The sequence below is a fragment of the Mustela lutreola genome, chromosome 4 (assembly GCF_030435805.1).
Source record: "Mustela lutreola isolate mMusLut2 chromosome 4, mMusLut2.pri, whole genome shotgun sequence".
NCBI lineage: Eukaryota > Metazoa > Chordata > Mammalia > Carnivora > Mustelidae > Mustela > Mustela lutreola.
Window position 1 is genome coordinate 108,698,163 of NC_081293.1, and position 21,850 is coordinate 108,720,012.

Here is a 21,850-nt window from a genome sequence, read left to right on the forward strand (position 1 = left end):
CCTGTCCCCACCTCTGCCTTCCCCAGGGACCCCCTTGGGACGCACACAGCTGCCTGTTGCACACGTTTGCCCAGGGGGTGGCTGTCCCTCCGTAAGTGGGAGGGGGTAGCGACAATGGCCCAGGCAAGAGACCTGCCAAAGCGAAGGACTGGCATGGGTGAGCACCAGGTGCAGATCAGCTCCGAGGGGCCTCGTGCGGCCCCCTGAGGACATGTGAGCCTGTCCTGTACGCTGCTCAGGCTCACCTGTCTCCATGGGACACACACGAGTCCCTTTGTGCTCGTGAGAAGGGACGCAGTAGCTGTGTGGTCCCAGTTTCCTCAGTGGCGACCTCTCGTGCCACTGGCGGGTGTCCCACCAAGATACTGACAGGGATGGGAGTCCCCAAGTAGGACGGCTCATCGGCACAAGGACCCCTGTGCCCTCTACACCTGCACGTCCCTCTTGCTAGCTGCCACCCGTTTTCTCCATTTCTCCCCTGACCTCAGAGCTTCTATAGAGGAGTCTGACTGCGTAGCCCTCGGGTGGGATCTGCGCCAGTTCCTTCCGGGCAGCGCTCATGCAGGTGCTCCGGTCTGGCCCTTCCCTGCCCCTGCGGTTGGATGGCTCAGCCCCATTCCCGAGGATGGTACAAACCCCAGTTCTCGGATGAAGACCCAGGAGTGTGGCTGGCACTGTGCCGGCCTACGCTCCCACCAGCAGAGTGAGGAGCCCTTTTGTTCTTTGTGTCCTTGCCATGTGGTGGTGTCCTAGATGGCTTGGATTCTAGAAGATGGGGCATCTTCCCTGTCGCTCGTGCTGGGGAGCACTAAATTCTGGCCATCGGGGGGATGTGCGTCAGGCCTCTGCCATCTTGGTGTTCCCACAGCGACCAGTGCATGTCCTTACTCCCGTTTGTATCGTCTTTGGAGAAATAACTGTTCAGCTCTGCGTCTCATTTTTAATTACGTGACCTGAGTTGTAAGAGGATGTTCTAGAAACCAGTCACTTACCGGATGAAGGATTTGCAAATGCTTCCTCCCATTTTGTGGGTTTTCACTTCCTTGATGGTGTCCTTGAACCAACAAAAGGTTTCTATGAAGGTCACTGTATCTTTTTTCTTTTGCATGTGCTTTGTGGGGGTCATATCCGAAAATCCTTTGTTTGGTGAATCTAGATCATGAAATAACACCCATCTTCTAATAAGAATTTTATAACTGTGCTCTCAATACCTTTCATCTGTTTGGGGTTCGTTTTGTATTTGGTGTGTGCTTGGTGTCCACTTTGTTCTTTTGCACATGACTCTCCACTTGTCCCAGCACTGTTACCAGGAGAACAGCTTTCTTCTCGTTGTATAGTCTTGGCACCTTGGTTGAAACTCCATTGGCCACAGATGTCTGGGGTTATTTCTGGCTCTCAGTAGCCTCTTGTCTCTTGATTGTTGCTTTGTAGAACGTTCTGAAGTTAGTGTGAGTCCTGAACTACATGAAAAGGCTTCCGTACAGCAAGGAAAACAGCCAACAAAACTAAAAGCCTGCAGAATAGGAGGAGATATTTGCAAATAACACATCCAATAAAGGGTTAAGATCTAAAGTATATAAAGAACTTAACACACACACACAAACACACAAAACCTTCCAGTTTAAAAATGGGCAGAAGACATGTACAGACATTTCTCCTAAGAAGACATCCAGATGGCCAACAGACACATGAAAAGATGCTCCACATCACTCGGCATCAGGTGAGACACCACCTCACACCTGTCAGAATGGCTAAAATTAACACGCAACCATAGGGGTCCGCAAGGATGTGGGACCCTCATACACTGTTGGTGGGAATTCAGGCTGGTGTAGCCGCTGTAGGCAACAGTATGGAGTTAACTCAAAAAGTTAAAAATAGAGCCACCCTACAGCCCAGCAATTGCACTGCCAGCTATTTACCCAAAAAAGATAAAACACAAATTCAAAGGGATACCTGTGCCTCTAGGTTTAGAGCAGAGCTTTTGACAGCAGCCAAATTACGGAAGTGATCCGAGTGCGCATTGCCTGATGAATGGGTGAACGGGAGGGGAGGGGTGTACACACATGACACACAACAATGGGCTGTTTACAGCCATGAGGGAAAACTTGGCATTTGCAATGATGTGGATGATGCTGGAAGGTAGTCCGCTAAGTGGACTAAGAAAGGCACCATAGGATTTCACTTGTGTATGGAATTTATGAAACAAAAAGGAAAAAAGGCAAACTAAAAAACAGACTCCTAACTATAGAGCACAAATGCATACCCAAGGGGAGGTGGCCCGGAGGATGGGGGAGGCAGCCGAGGGGCCGGGGTGCTTGGTGAGCACTGAGTGACCGGAAGTGTTGGCTCACTCCACGCCTGCAGTTCATACGACCCTACGTTAACCACACCGGAATTTTAAAGAGGGTGAGTCCTACTTAATGGTACATTTTCAAGGTGGTTTTGACTATTCTGGGTCCCTTGTGGCTGTGTATGAATTTTAGAAGAAGCTGGTCAGTTCTTAACAAAGAAGTAGCTGGGACTCAGAGAGGAATAGCAAGGGAGCCTCGGCTCAGTTTGGGGAGCGCTTTCGGAACCACCTTATGCCTTCTGATCCATGAACATGGGATGTTTGCACATTGATTTAGCCGTTCCTTAATTGCAAAGTTTTTCTAATTTTTAGAGTGTAAATTTTGAGCTTCCCTTGCTAAACTAATTCCTAAGGACTTTATTCTTTTGGGGGTTATTATAAATGACATTCTCTTTATTTCAATTTTGGATTGTTTATTACAAATTTATAGAAATACAGTTGTGTCTTGGGGCACCTGGGTGGCTCAGTGTGTTAAAGCCTCTGCCTTCGGCTCAGGTCATGATCCCGGGGTCCTGGGATCGAGCCCCGCATCGGGCTCTCTGCTGAGCGTGGAGCCTGCTTCCTCCTCTCTCTCTGTCTGCCTCTCTGCCTACTTGAGATCTCTGTCAAATAAATAAATAAAACCTTAAAAAAAATACAGTTGAATCTGTACCCAAAGTATAATTCATGTACAATATCCTGTTAGTTTCGGTGTACATCATGGTGACTCTATTTGTACACGGATCCCCATCAGTCTAGTTACCTCTGTCACCGAAGTTACAAGAACATTGTTGACCGTCTTCCCCATGCTGTACATTGTACCCATGACTTACATGTTTTCTAACTGGAAGTTTGTGCCTGTTAATCCGCTTCATCTGTGTACCACCCCCACGGCCCCTCCCTCCCTCTGGTCACCCTTCTTTGAAGCTGTTGCCATTTTGTGTTTGGGGTTTTCGATTTTTTACAATTTTGTAGGATTTTTTGAAAAATATTTATTTGACAGAGACACAGTGAGAGAGGGAACAGAAGCAGGGGGAGAGGAAGAGGGAGAAACAGGCTCCCCGCTGAACAGGGAGCCCAATGCAGGGCTCGATCCCAGAACCCTGGGATCCTGACCTGCGCTGCAGGCAAACACTTAACAACTGAGTCCCCCAGGTGCCCTATTGTGTAGTTTTTTGAGGAACCTCCACTCCAAGAAATGGCTGCATCGATTTATGTTCCCATCAACAGTGCACGAGTGTCCCAACTTGACGCGCTTGCTAACACTTCTCATATCTCTTTTAATACTAGCCATTCTGACAGGGCAGGGTGGTCTCTCCCTGTTGTGATGTGTGTGTCTCAGGCGATGAGTGACATTGAGCATCTTTTCACGCGTCTGTTGGCATATGCTTTTCTTCTTTAGAGAAGTACCTATTCAGATCCTCTGCCTGTTTTTTAATCAAGGTATCTGTTGTTGGGTTTTTGTTATATGCTTTGTTTTATATGTTTTATCGCATATGTTCTGTATGTATTTTGGGTATTCGCCCCTCACTTGGTCGTGTGGTTCGCGGGTCCCCCTCCCATTCTGTAGGCTGCCGCCTTCGTGTTTCGTTCCCCCTGTGCACCAGCTTTCTGGGCTGATGCAGTCTCGTGTTGCCCTTGCCTGAGGAGACTCCGAAAAGAATGTTGCGAGACTGATAGAGAACGTGCCTGTGCTCTCCTCTGGGGGTTTATGGCTTCGGGTCTCACACTGTAGTCTTTTGTCCATTTTTAATTTATTTTTGCGTGTAGGGTAAGGCAGTGCCCGGTCTCGTTCTGCATGTTGTCCAGTGTCTGTCAGCGAGACCGTCTTATCCCCGTCAGACATTCTTGCCTTCTTTCTCACAGGTTCGTTGACCCCCTAAGTGTGGCTTTATTTCTGGACTCTCTCCAGTTCCGCTGACCCGTGTCTGTTTCCCGCCAGACCCGTACTGTTTGGATCACTTTGATTATGTGCTTTGTAGTGCAGTGTAAAGTGTGGGCGCATGGCACCTCCACGTTTGCTCCTTCTTGGGGTCGCTTTGGCTGTGAGGCACTGACCGTCCACCTCCCTGTACTGCTCTTGAACCCGCAGCCTTGCTGAACTGATGTTCCTGTCCTGATTGTCGCTGCTGCTTGTCAAGTTTGTCCTTGACTTTAGGATTTTTACAGACGCCTGCTGTGGCTCTGCCTGCCTATATCCTACCTGGAGTCCATTGGGCTTCCTGATGTCTGGGAGGTTTTTGTATTCAGCTTAGAAGTGTGAGCCGCGCCTTCTGTGGAAGTGCACGCTCTCCTCCTGGCGTTCCCACGATGGGGGTGTCCAGGCCGTTAATGTGTTCCGCATTTCCCGGAGACTCTGTTCGCTTGTCTTCTCCCCCGTTCTTCAGCTGGCATGGTCTGTCCAGCTTCAAGTTCACCCATTCTCCTGCCCATTCGAATCTTCTGTTCACCCCTTAAAGTGAATGTCATCATTCTCCTGCCCATTCGAATCTTCTGTTCACCCCTTAAAGTGAATGTCATCATTTCCCTGCGTTTTGGATGTGACCTTAATTTATTTTTGACCTTATCATTTGACCTCCCTTAACTTCTTTGCTCAGGCACACGTGTACCATGGCGCCTCGAAGTCTCTGTGAGGTGTGTCATCCTGCCACCCTCTTGGGCAGTTTCTGTTGCCCGCTTTCTTCCCCGTACAGGGGTATATATAGTCCTACTTTACTCTCCTTGTGCCTGGTAATTTTCTGTTGGAAATTGGGCATTTTTAATAAAATACTGTAATAATTCTGGGCTCAGGGCCAACACTTTCTCTCCTCTGGGGCTTCTCACTGTTACTTGCTCGTTTGCGGGACTGGCTAAGTTATCTTGGTGAAGTCTTCCGCTTTTCCCTTGCGGTGTGCGGCCTCTGGTGCCCTTCCTCTGGAAAGTACATGGCTGTGCCCACAGTCACCCTGGCCTGCTCTCTGGGCTCTGGCTTCACTGGCTCTGTGAGTCTCCTCCCAGATGCCTTTGACCATAACCTCCACGGTCTTGAGAGCAACCCTCGGACTCAAACTTCCCCAGGCGCTATTGCATGGCAAGTTGGCTCCTCGGGGAAGAGACTGGGAGCTGAGCACTCAGTGGAGGGGGGACAGCAGCCTCTTCTGGAGTGGAACCATGGCCCTGAGCTGACATACTTCACATACCAGGCCCAGGGTAGAGTCTCCCTCCACAAGTGGGGGCTAATCAGAGGAAGGGAGCTCCACCTCACTCACACTTGCCTGGGACTCAGGCTCAGCAGCACGTGCCAGGATGGAATAGGAAACGCTGAGAACCTGGGGACCCCGTGTTCTTGGCTCAGCAGTCAGGTGCATTCTCTACCTTCGTGAGCAGGGAGAGGGGAAGGAGGCAGCGGCTTGGCTGCATCAGATACCAATGACTCTGCATTCTTTCAAACTTTGAACGGGACACCCGAGTGGCTCAGTCGTGTCCAATGCTTGGTTTCAGTTCCGGTCAGGGGACCAAGCCTGAGTCAGGCTCTGCACTCTGTGCAGAATGCGCTTGAGTTTCTCTCCTGCCCCTCCTCCATGCGCATGTGCGCACTCTCTTTCCCTTTCTCAAATAAATAAATAAATCTTTAAAAAAATAACAAAATAAGTTGGCCCCAATTTCCTTGAATAGCTCTTTCTTAGTCCATTTTCCCATTAGATCATTTCCAGGAGCCCTGAGTGTTGGTGGTATGATTTCCACCAGTTTCACTGGGAAACAGGCTTTCATTCTGGAAGTCTGGCTGCCCTCACTCCTTTTCTTGCCTCCCTGTGCGGTTAGACCCCGCAGTCCCGTGTCGAAAACGGGCGGGAACAGATGCCCTTTTCCTGCCTCCACCTCAGAGAGCGTTCAGTCTCGCCACTGAGCACGGCGTTGGCTCCAAGCTTTTGCATAATCTCAGTCGAGCTCATTTTTACTTGCCAAGAAGTTTTTCACCATCTGAACGGCTGTTGGATTACGTCAGGCGGGTCGTGTGTCACTCAATACGGCCACATAATTTTTCTTGTTTAGCTTGCAGATATGGTGGGTTCCACCAAATGGTTTTCAAGTGCCGAGCCGTCCGCGCACACCTGGAATAAATTCCATTGGTCACGGTCGTGTAGTTCTTTTTATACAGTGTCAGACTCAATCTGCCAGTCTGGCACTGAGATTTTCTGTGCCAGAGTTCATGGGCAACACGGTCTGTAGCTTCTTGTTTGCTGCTCGTTTCTGGCACCATCTTAGCCTGGTTTTGGTGCAGTATTTGAACTCGCCTCAGGAGATGAGCTCGGATGTGCTACCTTCATCTCCTGCTTTCTGGAAGAGACCACTTCAAACAGACATTGTACTTTGCACACTTGGGGGAAGTGGCCGATGCACTCTGGGCCTGGAGTTTTCTTCGGGTAAGCTCTTAAATGACAAATTAAGTGTCTTTCATGGTTCCAGCACTGTTCAGACCATCTCCTTCAACTCGGTTGCTCGAATTTGGTGATTTTAATTTGCTTCTTGCCTCCAGGGATTTCAGACAGTCTGGCTCCCGGGAACAGTCTCACCCAGCGTCCGGCGCCATGTGGCCCGGTCAGGCCGCCTCCGAGCTAAGCATTCAGATCCCAGCGCGCTCGGCTACTGGGCTTCTGTCCTCTTCAGGTTGTCAGCCTCATTAGGGCTCGGTCGGTCTTAAATCCCCACAGAACTATCTTGTTTCATTGATTTCCTGTTTCCACTGTCACTGATTTCCACTCCTGACTTCAATATTTCCTTCTTTTTGGTGCTTTCGGTCTTATTTTGCTCTTCTTGTCCTAGTTCCATGAGGCAGGAACGTCAATGATGTTGAGGTCTTGCCGCTCTCTGATGCGTATACATATCCCTTCGGCTGCATTACCGCAGACCACACTCTTCAATGTTTTGTATCATTCTTCTTCAGGTCAGTTCTGTGTTAAAAACCCCGAGGCCCTCCCCCTTCACCCCCGGATCACGTGCCGGAGTGTGGCTTTCTTCCCAGCATTTGCAGGGTTTCCTGTCGTCTTGCCGTGGTCTGAACACAACGCCGTGATCTGGATGCACCGGGGTGTGTTTTCCACCTGAGCTGTGAGCTTCCTCATGAGAGGTCCCCTACTTAGAACACAGGATCACTCCGCGTCACTGGCCAGGCGGCCCGTGGGGACAGTGGCAGGTGCGCTGTGGCTGTCCTGCACCGGGCTGGCTCGCTGCCCAGCGGCGCAGTGGGTCGTCCGGAGGCCGGAGGGGGGTCCACAGCCACACCTGCGGCGGCAGCCTCCCCGCAGCTGCGCTGGCCTCTGCCCCACGTACTTTGCGGCTCTAACAGCTGCCATGAGCACATCTGGGACAGTCATGTTCTCCTAGGGGACTGATCCCAGCCTCTAGCGTGTCTCCGCACACTGTCAGTCTGCCGACATCACGCCTCTGCTCAGAGGTCTGCCTTCTCAGATGCTGCCCCGTGCGGCGCCCTCGTTTGGCTGCTGCCTGCCGTTGGGCTGCTGGCCACACCGCGAGTCCACTGCCGCCAGCCCACCGACCCCGTGACTCTAAGTGACTTTCCCATAAACAGCACATGCTTCCATCGGCCTTTCGTGTCCCCTCCGCCCGTCTTTGCCTCCCACTCTGTGCGCGCACATGTTACCATGTCTCATGTAATTTGTACAATTAGCCTATTCACGTTTGTGCGTGTTAAGGCCCAAAGCTGGCCATTTTGTTGTCTTCCTGTTTGCCTCTGTTCCTTGTTCTTTCGTTTCTCTCATCCTGCTTTCCTGTGGACTCTTTGAACACTTCTTTTTAAACATCTTATTTATTTGAGAGAGAGGGAGAAAGCATAAGCAGTGGGGAGAGGGGGAAGCAGGCTCCCCACTGAGCAGGCTGACGCAGGGCTCTAATCCCAGCACCCTGGGATCATGACCTGAGCCAAAGGCAGAGGCTTAACTAGCTGAGCCACCCAGGCGCCCCTTCTGTGGACTCTGACCATTTAAAAGGACTGTATCTCGACTTACATAGAATGGTTTGGGGTGTGTCATCTCGTTTTGTCTTTTTTTTTTTTTTTAAGATTTTATTTATGTATTTGACACAGATCACGAGCAGGCAGAGAGAGAGGGGGAAGCAGGCTCCCCGCTGAGCAGAGAGCCCAATGCAGGGCTCAATCCCAGGACCCTGAGATCATGACCTGAGCTGAAGGCAGAGACTTTTAACCCACCGAGCCACATAGGCGCTCCAATAAATAAAATCTTTTTTTTAAAAAACCCTCTTGAGGGGCACTGAGTGGCTCAGTGGGTTAAGCCTCTGCCTTCAGCTCGGGTCACGATTTCCAGGTCCTGGGATAGGGTCCCGCATGGGGCTCTCTGCTCAGCGGGGAGCCTAATTTCCCCTCCCTCTCTGCCAACTTGTGATCTCTGTCTGTCAAATAAAATAAAATTTTTAAAAATCTTTAAAAAAAAAACCCTCTTGAGTGTCAGCTGGTGTTAATGTTTGTTTCATCGTCACACATGCCGCCAGGCACTCAGGAGGAGAGCTTGCTCTCTGTCCTTCCCGTGCTTCTTCTTCCCTCCTGGTGCCCCAAGAGGACACCCTTATCGTGTTCATCCTGGTGGAGGGACATGCTTTACCCAGGCTTGTGGGGCGCTGGGCAGGGGCCGGAGCCCTCAGAGTCCCCTCACTCAGGGTGCATTTCTCCGTCGCTCCCGTGCATGCACACAGGCACACGGCCGAAGCCAGGGTCTTCTTCTTGAATGGTTCTCACTTTCTAACACCTGGAACACAGGGTGCGCTTCCCTCCAGCCGTGGGCTCTGGACCAGAAGAGCACTGCACTTGCGCTCAGCGTTCTCTGTAGGGTTCACGCTCGTCTGGCTGCTTCAATGATCTCGTCCTCAGTGCTCAGAGCTTACAGCTCAAGTGTCCAGATGTGGATTTCCTTGGATGTACCATATTTGGGATTTGCTCAGCTCCTTGGATCTCTACGTCTCTGTCTTTGGCTGTGTTGGGGAGCTTCAGGCATCACTTGAGTACTCTTTCCGACCACTCGCCCCTGCCCCTTTTCTGAGACTCCGGCTATGTGAACAGCGGATCTTGTGTTGTTACCCCCCCAGGTTCCTGAGCCTCTGTCCAATTTTCCCCAGCGTTTTCATTATTGTTGTTGTAAACAGGTTGAGTCCTTTCTGTGGACCCATCCTCAGCCTCACGGGGACGTCCCCTGTCATTTCGGGCCACAGATAAGCCGCCCAGCAAGTGTTTCATTTCGATGAGTCTGTATCGTGCTGTGATTTTGGTTTTCTTCTGTGTTATGTCTCTTTCTTTGCTGACATTTTCCATTTGCTCCAAGATAAACTGTTATTCCTTATGGAAGCTTTTCGAGCACGACAGATTTAAAGTCCCTGTCTGATAATCCTAGCATCTCCGCCTCCGTTTGGGCATCAGCCGGTTCCTCTTTCTTATTCTGATTGTGCCTTTCCTGGGTCTGGGGTTTCCTTGAGTTTCCTGGTAGGACGGGGATTTTTTATTGTCCCCTGATCAGTTGCGTGATTTCGGTTCACATTCTGTATTTTAGCAGGTGGCCGTCCTGTTCGGGCTTGCCAGGCGGGTCCTGGGTATGCTCTAGTGGCCTGTGGTTTCGGTGGAAACCTGGAACTCTGGCCGGGGGCTGGGGAATCTTGTGGGCACCCCCTAACCAGTGCTCAGGTTGGGGCATTTTGGTGGGGCAGAGGGACAGTGAGCAGGGTGGGGAAGGAATGGGCCTCTCCCTGATCCTCCTGCCAGTTCTGGCAGACACCCCTAGAGTCGCAGTGGAACTCCAGCCCCACATGGGGATGAATACACACCCCTGGTCCTCTTCCTGGTAGCAGGATGGGGGCGGGCAGGGGGAGGTCAAGAAATGTGATCCTGGACCCCCTTATGTGGGGCTGTTCTGTTGTTCCTCCAGCCCTGGGGACCCCCACCATGTCACCTCACTCTTTTCATGTCAGAGAGTTGTTCTGGTTTCCTGTATTTATTGGCAGTCGGGCAAAGAGACAAAGCTAGGCCACAAAGCAGACAAAGCTAGAAGGCCTTCAGGGCATGCTGAAGGGCTTTTGGTTTCCGGAAAGTGTGTGTGCAGGCCAGTTAGTAGGGTCCGTGGAGCAGTGGGGCTAAGAAGGACTCAGCCCCGGCTGCAGCACCGGCGAAGGGCGGGAGTGGAGGGAGCAGAGGCAACTTAGAGGAGTCTGGGAGGCGCGGATGAAGGTGTGGGGAAGGAGGGGAAGAGGAGGGTCCTGGTCGGGGATAGATGAACGGGTCTCCAGCATTTCCAGACCCTGAGAGGGGTGCAGGATGCCGGCTCAGGCTGGGCAAGGCGGGGCTGCTGCCTAGGGCAGGCAAGGGGGTTAGCTCCACGGTGCATCCCGGGCGGCCACGCAGAGACAGGTTGGGGAGACGCCCAGCCCCACCCCCATGACAATAACCGCTCTGATTCCCTGCCCCCGTCCAGCTCTGGGTGGCGACAATGGTCATCTGTCTCCTGGAGCCGGAGCCTGGCACTGGGCGGGTGCGAGCGCGGGAGGGCCCAGGAGGAAGCAAGGGCACAACTCGGGGAGGCTCGAGAGGGCTTGCGGCTCTGGGGTGCGGCGGAGGCGGCCGCGGAAGCGGTGCGGGGGCGTGGCTCTCCTCTTCCTCCGCCTGTCCGGGAGCCGAGCTGCGGGGCGCGCCCCCACCCTCGCCTTCCTGCACTGCTCGGTCTCCAGTTTCCATGGAGCCGGGAGGCGGTTGTCACGGAGACCAGCGCGCGCAGCCAATCGGCGCGGAGCTGCGGCTCCGGCTCACCTCCTGGATGGAGGCAAGGGGCGCGCAGGAGGCCGGGCACCGGGTCGGCGCCGCCACCTCCCTCGGGGCGCTGAGGCCCCTGCACCCTACGCGCTGGCGACCCTCCCCACCCCCTTCTCTTCCAGGCCCTGCTTAGGGTTGATGTTCCCTGGTCCAGCTTCCGACCGGCCCCGAATCCCCTAGCGTCCAGAGGGGAATGCTGCAGGAAAGGCGGGGCCGGGCAGCGCGGAAGGAGGGCGAAGCCCAGGTCGGGGAAAGGAGGAAGGCCGCCCCCCGCCCCAGCCGCTCTGCAGTGCTTGGGGCGCACGCGCACGCTCACTCGGGGCTCCGGGCAGGCGGGGCGGCGCTGACGTCATCCGATGACCCACCCACCCCCTACCCCCTGGCCGAGGGGCGGTGGCCGCGCAGGCTCCGCCGGACCGACGCACGGACAGACCGGGCACGGAGGGAAGGGCGCACGGTCAGGCCATGCCCGGGGAGGCTGCCCGCGCCGAGCTGCTGCTGCCGGAGGCGGGCAGGCCCGGGCCCCGCACAGGTGAGGCCTCGGGCTGTGCCCCCTGCGGCTGTCTCCGCCGCCCTGTCCCTGCCTGTCCCCTGTCTAATCCCTCTCCTGCTGTCCCCTCTGTCCTTCTGCCTTCTCCAATCACCCCTCCCCCGCCACCCCGTCCCCTCTCCGGTCCTTCTGGCGCCCTGCCCTTTCGAGCACCTGAATGCTGACCGCCGCCCCCCCCCCCCCGCACGTCCCAGCTCAGGACTGCGGGGAAGGGCGGAAACGGGATGTCCTCCAGGAGCCGGGAGCGATGCGAGGGCCTGTGAGCATCCCAGGGCTCCGTGGCTCTCGGCTGGTGTCCCGCCCTCTGGGCCGCCGCTGTTGCCCCATTGTCTGTGAGCAGCTGCGGGCCCTGAACAGAGGTGGGGGGTTCTCCACTGCACCCCATCATCAGGGGCACCCGCCCCTTAGAGGCCTGAAGCTGCCTCAGGGATGGTGGCCTGGGCAGCTGGAGCAGGACTGGAGCTAGAGCCTGGGGAAGCCCGGGCGACAGGCTGTGAGGGTGGGAGGTCAGATCCCCTGGGGGAGCAGGTCTGGGGGCAGTGCCCCAGGGCGCAGGCAAACATCACTGGAGAGGCGAGGTCAGCAAGTTTGGGTGGAGGCTGAGGGTGTCTACCTGGGTCTGAAAGGACCAAGAAGGGTGGCCCAGCAGGTCAGCCATGAGGGCCAAGGGCACCTTACTGTGGATCAGTCACCTGGGAGTGTCAGCAGAGCTGGGTCCAGGGGCCTGGACTCCCTCTGGGGTCCAGTAAAGCTACGACTTCTCAGACCCAGGGTCTCAAGTTGCTTGATGACCTTGAATGCTTCTAAAAACCTTTGACTTTTGACTTCCCTTCCTCATCCCCCATGGCTGGGCTCTGCCCTCTCCCTGCCCCAGGACGGGACGGCAAGGGTACCACCCGCTCTGAGCCCCATCTCCTCCCGTCCCTGCCCACCACACCCACCTCCAGGCATTCGGTGTCTGTCAAACGGCAGTGGACTCGAAAGACCCCTTCTCAGGATCCCCTGGCCACCTCAGAATTGCAGTAGTATGGCCCCGGCACCCAAGGGAGCGTCCCCCATTGCTGCAGGCCAATGGGCAGTGGAGGGCACTACCCCTTCGTAAAAACTTCACCCCTAATCCTGGCAGATTCTTGACTTTTGGAGACAACTGAGGCACATAGTTGTGGGGTGATAATGGGTAGGAAGCAGGAACCCTCTGAACGGGTGGTCGAGGCCCAGGCAGCCCCTGTGATGCTGCCCTGGGTCCGGCTTGCATATTCCTGGCAGGGGGAGCCCTTCCAGCCCCGCGGGGCGGAATGGCCCGGCTGGCCCTATTGTCCTGGAGCCCGTCCTCCCACTGCCCTCTCCCACAGGAACCCACCCCCACCCCCACACTCCAGCTCAGCCTCCGTGGGACCTGCAGCCTGAGGATGCACACACAGTGGCCCCACTTCTCTCTCTGTGAGCAGGAGTGAGAGCAGAGCCGGGTGGCACCCCTAGAGGCTGGCCTCAGGTGTGGGCAGCAAGGAGACAAGGCCTAGAGGCGAGACCTCCACACACAGGAGGTGGGAAACCTAGATCATCACAGAGCCAGCGGGATGCAGGTGTCCTGCCCCTGGGGGTTTCTTTTCTTTTTTTTTTTTTTTAAGATTTTATTTATTTGACAGAGAGAGATCAGAAGCAGGGAGAGAGGCAGGCAGAGAGAGGAGGAAGCAGGCTCCCGGCTGAGCAGAGAGCCCGATGCGGGGCTCGATCCCAGGACCCTGGGATCATGACCTGAGCCGAAGGCAGCGGCTTAACCCACTGAGCCACCCAGGTGCCCCCCCCCCCCGGGGGTTTCTGATGCAGGTCAGGTGAGGTCACTTGCCAGGTCCCAGCCAGCCAGTGTCTGCAGATGGGTGCTGGTCCTGGCCTCAGGATCCATGCCCTCCATCCCCGGCCCAAGGCTGCTCCCCTGGCATCGCACCTTTCGGAAATTCTCTCCCAGACACTCCTGGAGGATGCCTCTCCTTCTCACACCCCTCTCTTTCCACAGAGTCGTCCTGTGATGTGGCCGTGGCCACCACCCCAAGAGGGGACCGGCTGGAGCACTGTGCCCTGACCCCTGGACCCAGCACCCTGGCCCTGGAGTTTCTGCCCAGCAAGCCAGGCGCCCGGCCCCCGCCCGAGGGAGCCAGCTGGGATGCAGGGCCGGGAGGCACCCCCTCGGCCTGGGCAGTCCCCACAGAAGGCAGCCCCAGCCTGGGTTCCCCCGAGGCCCAGCCTGCCAGTGGCCCTCCCCCAACCACCCTGGAGCCCCGGATCGTGATGGGTGAGGAGACCCGCCGGGTGTCCCTGCCGTCCAGGGCAGCCCTTCCAGAGCTCAGGGACTGGGAGGGTGGGCACCCCAGCCTGGACCCACCCCCCGAGTTGTGTTCTCAGGGTGACCCTCCTGTGCCTTGCCCTGCACCAGACCTTGACTCCTACTTCACGCCACCCTCCACTCCCACCGAGACCACCTCTGCCCTGCTCCTTGGCCCCGGGCCCCGCAGGGAGGCCCCGGCTGAGCCAGGGGACTCGCCGCCCGCCTCGCCATCGGGCTCCTACATCACAGCAGATGGAGACAGCTGGGCCTCATCCCCGTCCTGCTCCCTGAGCCTGCTGGCCCCGGCCGAAGGGCTAGATGTCCCCTCAGGCTGGGGCTTCTCCCCGCCGGGCTCCGTGGCCGATGAGCAGGAGCTGCCTCCCGCGGGGCCCCCGGGCCCCCCGTCCCCGGAATCCAGCGTCTCAGCCGACAGCAGCTCTTCCTGGGGCCAAGAGGGCCACTTCTTCGAGCTGGACTTCCTGGCCAACGACCCCATGGTCCCCGCCGCCCTCCTGCCCTTCCGAGGCAGCCTCATCGTGCAAGTGGAGGCTGTGGAGGTGACGCCAAGAGCCCCCGAGGAGGAGGAGGAGGTCCCTGTCCCTGGAGGGGACCCAGCCGGGGAGGGCGAGGACGACAGCACGTTCGCCTCCTCCCTGCAGTCCCTGTCTGACCTCTCCATCACCGAGGGCATGGACGAGGCCTTCGCCTTCCGGGACGACACCTCGGCGGCCTCATCCGACCCCGACTCGGCCTCCTATGCGGGGGCAGACGACGAGAGGCTGTACAGCGAGGAGCCCCATGCGCAGCCTGCCGCCCTGCTCCAGGACACCCCCGGCGAGCCCGCTCCTACCGTCTCCGCGGGGGTGGCCAGCCCAGCCTCCGAGAGCCGGGAGCCGGGTGCCCGGGTTCCCGAGATGGGCCAGGCCTCCACTCCTCCCGCAGCACAGGAAACCCCGGGCCTCACTGGGGAGAGCCCCTGGACCTGGGGGGAGGACATGGGCTCCATCTCAGGTCTGGTGCCTGCTGCTGCGGTCACGGCTCAGCCCCAATGGGAGGATGACGGCGCAGCCTTAGGCCCAGAGTCTTGGACCTCCCCAGAAGAGGGAACCCTCATTCCAGGCCCAGACTCTCTGCAGAACCTGGAAGGAGAAGCAGGCCAAGGCCCTGAATCTGAGGCCACACCTCTGTCCCTGCAGGACACCGGCCTCCCCTCAGGCCAGGCGCTGGCCGCCACAGTCAGCCCTGTGCCCCAGCCGGGGGACACGGACAGGACCTTACACCAGGGCCCTGACTGTGAGGCCACACCTGTGTCCCTGCAGGACGCAGCCCTCCCCTCAAGCCAAGGGACTCCTGCCAAGGCCAGGCCTGAGACCCTGTGGGTAGATGCAGGCTACGTGCCAGGGATCAACCCTGTGGTCACTGCAGCCCAACAGGGAGGACGAGTGACCTCGGAACTGAGGCCAGCACCTGAGGAAAGGGACACAAGCTGCACGGGAGGCCTGGGGCCTCCAGCCCGGGACCAGGCCCAGCTGGATGGACTGGAGCCAGCTGCAGACACCGGGGTGCCCTGGACCTCATGGGGTACCTCCAAGCCTGCCACGGAGGCCCTAGACTCCCCCAAGCCTGCCACAGAGGCCACAGACCCCCTTGAGGCCCTGCAACACCCCAGGCCTGCCACAGATGCCGTGGAATGCCCTGGCTCTGACACAGAGGACACAAATTGCCCCAAGCCTGTCATGGAGACCACAGAATGCACAGAGTCTGCCACGGAGGCCACGGAATGTCCACCATCTGTCACAGAGGCTACAGAATGCCTGGAGTCTGGCACAGAGGCCCCGGAACATTCCAAGCCTTCCATGGAAGCCTCAGAATGCCCAGAACATGCTATGGAGGCCCCAAAATGCACCAAGCCTGCCAATGAGGCCCTGGAACTCCTTGAGCCGACCTCAGAGGCCCCAGAATACCCTGAGTCTGCCACAGAGGCCCTAGAACATTCTGAGCCTGCCCTGGAGACCCTGGAACATTCTGAGCCTGCCACGGAGGTCCTGGAATGCCCAGACCCTGCCACGGAGGTCCTGGAACATTCTGAGCCTGCCCCAGAGGCCCCGGAAAGCCCAGAGCCTGCCATGGAAGCCCCGGAACTCCCAGAGCCTGACACAGGGGCCCCGGAACGCCCAGAGCCTGCCATGGAAGCCCCAGGATATTCTGAGCCTGCCACGGAGACACCAGAAAGCCCAGAGCCTGCCATGGAGGTCCTAGACCATTCTGAGCCTGCCCCGGAGGCCCTGGAATGCCCAGAGCCTGCCATGGAAGCCCCAGTATATTCTGAGCCTGCCACAGAGACCCTGGAATGCCCAGAACCTGCCATGGAGGCCCCAGAACATTCTGAGCCTGGCATGGAGACCCCAGAAAGCCCAGAGCCTGCCATGGAGGCCCCAGAATGCCCACAGCCTGCCATGGAGGTCCTGGAACATTCTGAGTCTTCCATGGAGACCCCGAAACATTCTGAGTTTGCCATGGAGGCCCCAGAAGACCCAGAGCCTGCCACGGAGGCCCCAGAAGACCCAGAGCCTGCCACGGAGGCCCCAGAACATTCTGAGCCTGCCACAGAGACTCTGGAATGCCCAGAGCCTGCCACAGAGGCCCCAGAACATTCTGAGTGTGCCACAGAGACTCTGGAATGCCCAGAGCCTGCCACGGAGGCCCCAGAACATTCTGAGCCTGCCACGGAGGCCCCAGAACATTCTGAGCCTGCCACAGAGACTCCAGAATGCCCAGAGCCTGCCACGGAGGCCCCAGAACATTCTGAGCCTGCCACGGAGGCCCCAGAACATTCTGAGCCTGCCACAGAGACTCCAGAATGCCCAGAGCCTGCCACGGAGGCCCTAGAACTTTCTGTGCCTGCTACGGAAGCCCCAGAAGCTACCACGGAGGCCCAAGAATGCTCACAGCCTGCTACAGAGGCCCTCAAATGCCCCAAGCCTGCCACAGAAGCTCCAGGACTTTCTGAGCCTGCCACGGAGGCCCTAGAATATTCAGAGCCTGCCACAGGCCCCCCTGGGCCTGCCATGGAGGCCACAGACCCACCCAAGCTTGCCTCCATTAGAGAAGAAGTAGCTGAGGGTCTGTTGGCACCTAAGCAGGAAACCTGTGCCAGTGCCTGTGTTTTTGCTGGTGATGGAGTTGAGCCCCATTTTCCCCCAAAGGAGGACCCAGGGGGTGAGAATCAGGGGGCTGGAGGCCTCAGATCAACACCCCACAGTGCTAGGAAGGCTCCTGGGGATAGTGGCCCAGAGGTACATCTTGCTGCTCTCCCCGAGGTCAGTCACACATGGCCCCAGAACCCAGCAGAGGAGGGAAGAGCCAACCCCGAGCCCAGGTCTTCTGTTGCTGTGGCCTCAGAAGCTGGGCTGGCTTCCTGTTCTGAGTCTCCCCCAAGGTCTGCGGCCAGGCCTGGAAGGGGCTGCCCCGAAGAGCCTGCCCCCACCATTCCAGCACCTTCTTGGCGGCTGGAACCCGTGCTGGGCCCAGGCAGTGGAGTGAGGGCTCAAGTAGCCCCTGGAAGCCCCAGCTTGTCCCCACCACAAGCCTCCGGAAGCCCTAATAGGGGTCTGCCCAGCATGACCCGAGACAGGCCCCTTGGCCCAGAGCCCGCTGCTCCTGGGGTCCCCACAGAGGCAGCCCCATGCCCCATGGCACCCCTCATGCCCTGCCCTTGCCAGGGACCTAGGGAAGACTCGACGGAGGCCAAGGAGCCTCCAGGCTCTCCGGGCCTCCAGCCACCACGTGCAGGAGCCCAGCGGGCAGTGGCTGCCTCCTCAGGAACCACAAAACCTCCTGGGGCTGGGCATCGAGTCAGCCTCCCACCCCACTCCCCCCTCTTCAGCCCCAAAACGGCCCCCACGGGGGACACCCATGCCAAAGACCAGGCCTGGCGGATCTCGACCCCCTGCCAAGTGCCTCCTGGCCCTCAAGGGCTCCCAGCCGCCGAGCAACAGGATGACCAGGACAGCCTGGAGGAAGGTGAGGGGGGCTGAGGGGCCGGAGCTGTGTCCCAAGCCCGGGGCCACAGGGGGCAGGTGGGCGGGCCGTAGGGATGAGTTACGAGGCAGAAGCCGTCCTCATATGCACACGCCCCCACCCCATGCCCAGACTCGCCCCCAAGGGCTCCAGGATCCGGCCAGCACTCAGACAGCCACGGGGAGTCATCGGCCGAGCTGGAGGAGCAGGACCTCTCGGGAGCACAGACGGCACAGTGCCCGACCCAGGTGCAGGCCCGGGATGAGGGAGGCTGCAGCCCTGAGAGGGCCCCACCCAACCCTCCCTTGGGTGCTCAAACCCTGTCCTCCCCAGGTCCCAGCAGGCGGCAGCAGCGAGGAAACAGTGGCCAAAGCCAAGCAGAGTCGCAGTGAGAAGAAGGCCCGAAAGGTGGGTGGGGTCCTGCCAGGGCCACTCCCCGGGGAACAGGCCTGCTGTGTAAGGGGACCCCTCACACCCAGTGGCTGACAGACGCCATGGGTGGGGCCATCAGGTCGTGAAACCGCTGGGGCCAGAGCACCATTGAGACCGTGCCCACAGCTGGGGTCCGGTATCCTACCCTACACCTGGGGGGCGGGTATCCCCACAGGCTCTACCCAGAGCCCACAGAGGGTCCCCTAGAGTTGGTGGCAGAGTCCTTGTTCTCCCATCAGTGTGCTCTCTCCCGGGCCTACCTGCTCCTCCCCACCCCAGCCTGGGACCCCCAGGCTGATTCCCAGGTCTGAGGCCCCTGTGCCCCCCCAGGCAATGTCCAAGCTGGGCCTACGGCAAATCCAGGGGGTCACCAGGATCACTATCCAGAAATCCAAGAACATCCTGTTTGTCATCGCCAAGCCTGATGTTTTCAAGAGCCCGGCCTCAGACACCTATGTGGTCTTCGGCGAGGCCAAGGTCTGGCCGGCCACGGGGGGTGGGGTGGGGGCCCAGGGCATGGGCTGGGGCTGACCGCTGTGCCCCTGCAGATCGAGGACCTGTCCCAGCAAGTGCACAGAGCTGCTGCTGAGAAGTTCAAAGTGCCCACAGAGCCGTCCGCCCTGGTCCCCGAGTCTGCACCTGGGCCGCTGGTGAGGTCTGGGTGTGAGGAGGAGGAGGAAGAGGAGGAGGAGGTAGGAAGCAGGGACACAGGAGAGGGCTGGGGAGGCGTCTCACGGCTTTTCCTGGGGTGGGGGCAGCCCCAGAACCTGCCGGCTTGCCCCCGTCCAGGTGGATGAGGCAGGACTGGAGCTCCGTGACATTGAGCTAGTGATGGCGCAGGCCAATGTGTCGAGGGCCAGGGCCGTGCGGGCCCTGAGGGACAACCAGAGCGACATCGTCAACGCCATCATGGTGAGTGGAAGGCCCTCCTCGGCCCCCTGCTGCTGGCCCTGCCGGGCCCCTCCCCAGCCTGCTCTCTTGGTCTCCTCTCTCTGCAGGAGCTCACCATGTAGCCAGGAGCGCCCCGACCGCACGGCTTCGTCCCTGCCCCCGGCTCCACTGTTCAATAAACAGGTGTCTCCACACGGCCTCTACTCTGGCTCCTCCGTGCTGGGCGCATGCTCTGGCCAAACGGGATTTGTGGAGGGCAGAGGGGCAGAGACGCTTCCTGCGTCCATCCGTGCAGATAGTCCCAGAGGGTGGAGGTCTGGCCCCCCTTGGAGGGTGTGGCCTTCCGGTGGCCCCAGAGACTGGGAGTCCTCTCCCCACCATGTCCCCAGAGGGTGGGATCCGTCCAGTGACTCCAGGTGGTGGTGGGGGGTCCCTCCTCCCCCACCCCCACTGTGTCCACGGTGCCCACCCTACCCAGAGATGGTGAGCAGGCACCCAGCTGTGGCCCAAGCCTGGGCCTGGGGGCTGGGTTTGGGAAGGAACTCCCCAGACTCTCAGGCTGGGCAGGTTTATCAGGGAAAGCCGGTTCCTGGGTGGGGGGAGGGGCAGCAACCAGTTCTTGGCCCTCCTGGCACCCAGCTCTGCAGTGGCCGTCCATGCTCTCCATGCTCCCTCTTCTCCAAAGTCCAGTGACCCACAAAGGTGGGCCCCTGGAGAGAAGGGAGCGGCTCCTGCCGTCTACACAGGACACTCAGAACTGGTTCCACAGTCCACCCACCCTGGACTGCCTGCTACGGCCACTCACACCCAGGGTGGGCTGGCCCTGCTTGGATGACTTCAGCTCTTCCAAATGCTTCCAGAGCAGGCTGATTTGCATTCATGTCTGGAGACCTATCCCATTCCCCTTAGCTCTGCCGGCCTGCGTCCACGACCAGCTCCTGGACACCCCACACCAGAACCAAGTCTGAGAGCCTTCCTCCCATCCCAACCTGCCCCTGGCCAAGAGCCAGATCCCACCTGGCCCCCCCATGGCCTCACTAGTTGCCCAGGGCTGTCCTCCCTTCTCCGGGACACCAGCACCCCTCCACACTCAGTTCGGGGCTTCCCAAACGTGCTGTCAGGGGTCTCCCAGGACAGAGGCACCTTCTAGGTAAGGAGGATGTCTCCAGGGCCACCCCTGCCTTCCCATGTGCCAACGGCAGGGGAGGCACCCCGCTCAGGGAAGACCTAGGAACACGGTGCCCCCCTCCCCAGCCTTAAGCCCCCTGGAGACCAGGACCCTGGGTCCCTGGGCTCTAAGATGAGATGCTTTTGGCAAGGGATTGGGTAACAAGTTTGCAGTGGAGACCACCTTGGTGGCAATGAGACTGAGAACTGGAGGACTCGGGTGAGAGGCCGAAGGCAGGCACCACACTCAGGAATCCGGAAGCCACTCCCAGGGGCAAGAACCTGACACTTGCACCAGCGCCCAGGCCCCCTGCTGCCCACCCCACGTCCATGCAGCAAAAGCCCCAATCCCATCCACCTGGCTTGCTGCGATGAGCACCAAAGGGCAGCCGGCCCCCAGGCCACAGTGGCTAGCCCAGACGTGCGGGCCTGGCTCCCACCCCATGAGACCAGAAGCATGCTGGGACCAGAAATGAATTATTCACATCGCAGTAAACTTCTTTGAAGGTCTCTGAGAGTTTCGACAGGAATGTCATGTGCAAAACCGAAAGGACCCCCAGGACCCCTCTTGGAGCAGGCCGCGGGCACTGGCGCCCGGGCCGGTCCTTCACAGTAGAGGGCGCAGCGGCAGGCCCCTCCCGGCACCGTCAGGCCGAGTCCCGGTCCATGCTGCAGCCCAGAGCCTCGATGTCGTTGCTGATGTCCGAAATCATGCGGTCCCACTCGTCCCCTTCTGAGGGTGCAGACTGGTCATCGGAGCTACCCGCGGCCCTGTTCCCGGTGCCCGTGGAGGCGGAACTCAGGGCCCGCCGGTACCTGCCAAAGCTGTCGGTGATGATGCCTCGGCCGTCCTTCACCCCAATGGTCTCGAGGAAGTTCTCAAAGTGCTGGCTGTCCTTCTCTGGGATGAAGGGCCGCAGACCTGTGGACACAGAGTGGGGCTGACGCTGGGCCTCCCATGGGGAGAACGAGTCTGCCCACCCGGCCTGCCCGCATCCAGCCCAGTTCAACGGGCACCGCAGGCCCACCAGGTCCCAGCACTGCAACAAGTGTCTGACCCCATGTCCTCCCTTGGGCTGGCGTTAAGTTCACTCATAGGCCTGGATATAGAACAGAAGGGGCTAGCTGACCTCTAGGGGCACTACCCACTTCTACAAGAATAAGCCAGAAAGAAACAGAGCTGGGGCTGGGGCCTGGGACCCCAGCCCTGGCTGCATTGACCCTGGTGGGGAGGCCACAGGGTCAGAGGAGCTCAGACCAGACGCAGCAGGCCAGGCCTCCTGCCCTACCTCTCAGTGAGTGGCGAGCCCTTGGGTGGCTGTTGAGAAGGGTATG

The 21,850-nt window shown here is 58.5% G+C and overlaps 2 protein-coding genes across 6 annotated transcripts in view; one reads left to right on the forward strand and one right to left on the reverse strand.

Annotated features, from left to right (window-relative positions):
- The first annotated feature begins 88 nt into the window (after positions 1-88).
- NACAD (NAC alpha domain containing) lies at positions 89-19,546 on the forward strand. Of its 3 annotated transcripts, none has more exons than XM_059170667.1 (9): positions 89-2,406; positions 11,255-11,664; positions 13,697-18,028; positions 18,158-18,273; positions 18,359-18,433; positions 18,788-18,934; positions 19,006-19,149; positions 19,247-19,369; positions 19,456-19,546. In XM_059170667.1, exons 2-9 carry the CDS (start codon positions 11,598-11,600, stop codon positions 19,468-19,470), a joined length of 5,019 nt encoding a protein of 1,672 aa, XP_059026650.1. In that variant the 5' UTR covers positions 89-2,406; positions 11,255-11,597; the 3' UTR covers positions 19,471-19,546. The 3 variants fall into 3 exon arrangements, with proteins under 3 accessions (XP_059026650.1, XP_059026651.1, XP_059026649.1); XM_059170668.1 differs by lacking the exon at positions 89-2,406 and having other exon boundaries at positions 10,841-11,664; positions 13,697-16,527; positions 16,558-18,028; XM_059170666.1 differs by lacking the exon at positions 89-2,406 and having other exon boundaries at positions 10,841-11,664.
- Positions 19,547-20,988: 1,442 nt separating this feature from the next.
- CCM2 (CCM2 scaffold protein) overlaps positions 20,989-21,850 on the reverse strand; it is a 40,813-nt gene continuing 39,951 nt past the window's right edge. For all 3 annotated transcript variants that reach the window (XM_059170677.1, XM_059170676.1, XM_059170678.1), the window contains exon 10: positions 20,989-21,437. In XM_059170677.1, coding sequence (XP_059026660.1) covers positions 21,163-21,437 — 275 coding nt within the window. In that variant the 3' untranslated portion in view covers positions 20,989-21,162. The remainder of the gene's footprint in view (positions 21,438-21,850) is intronic.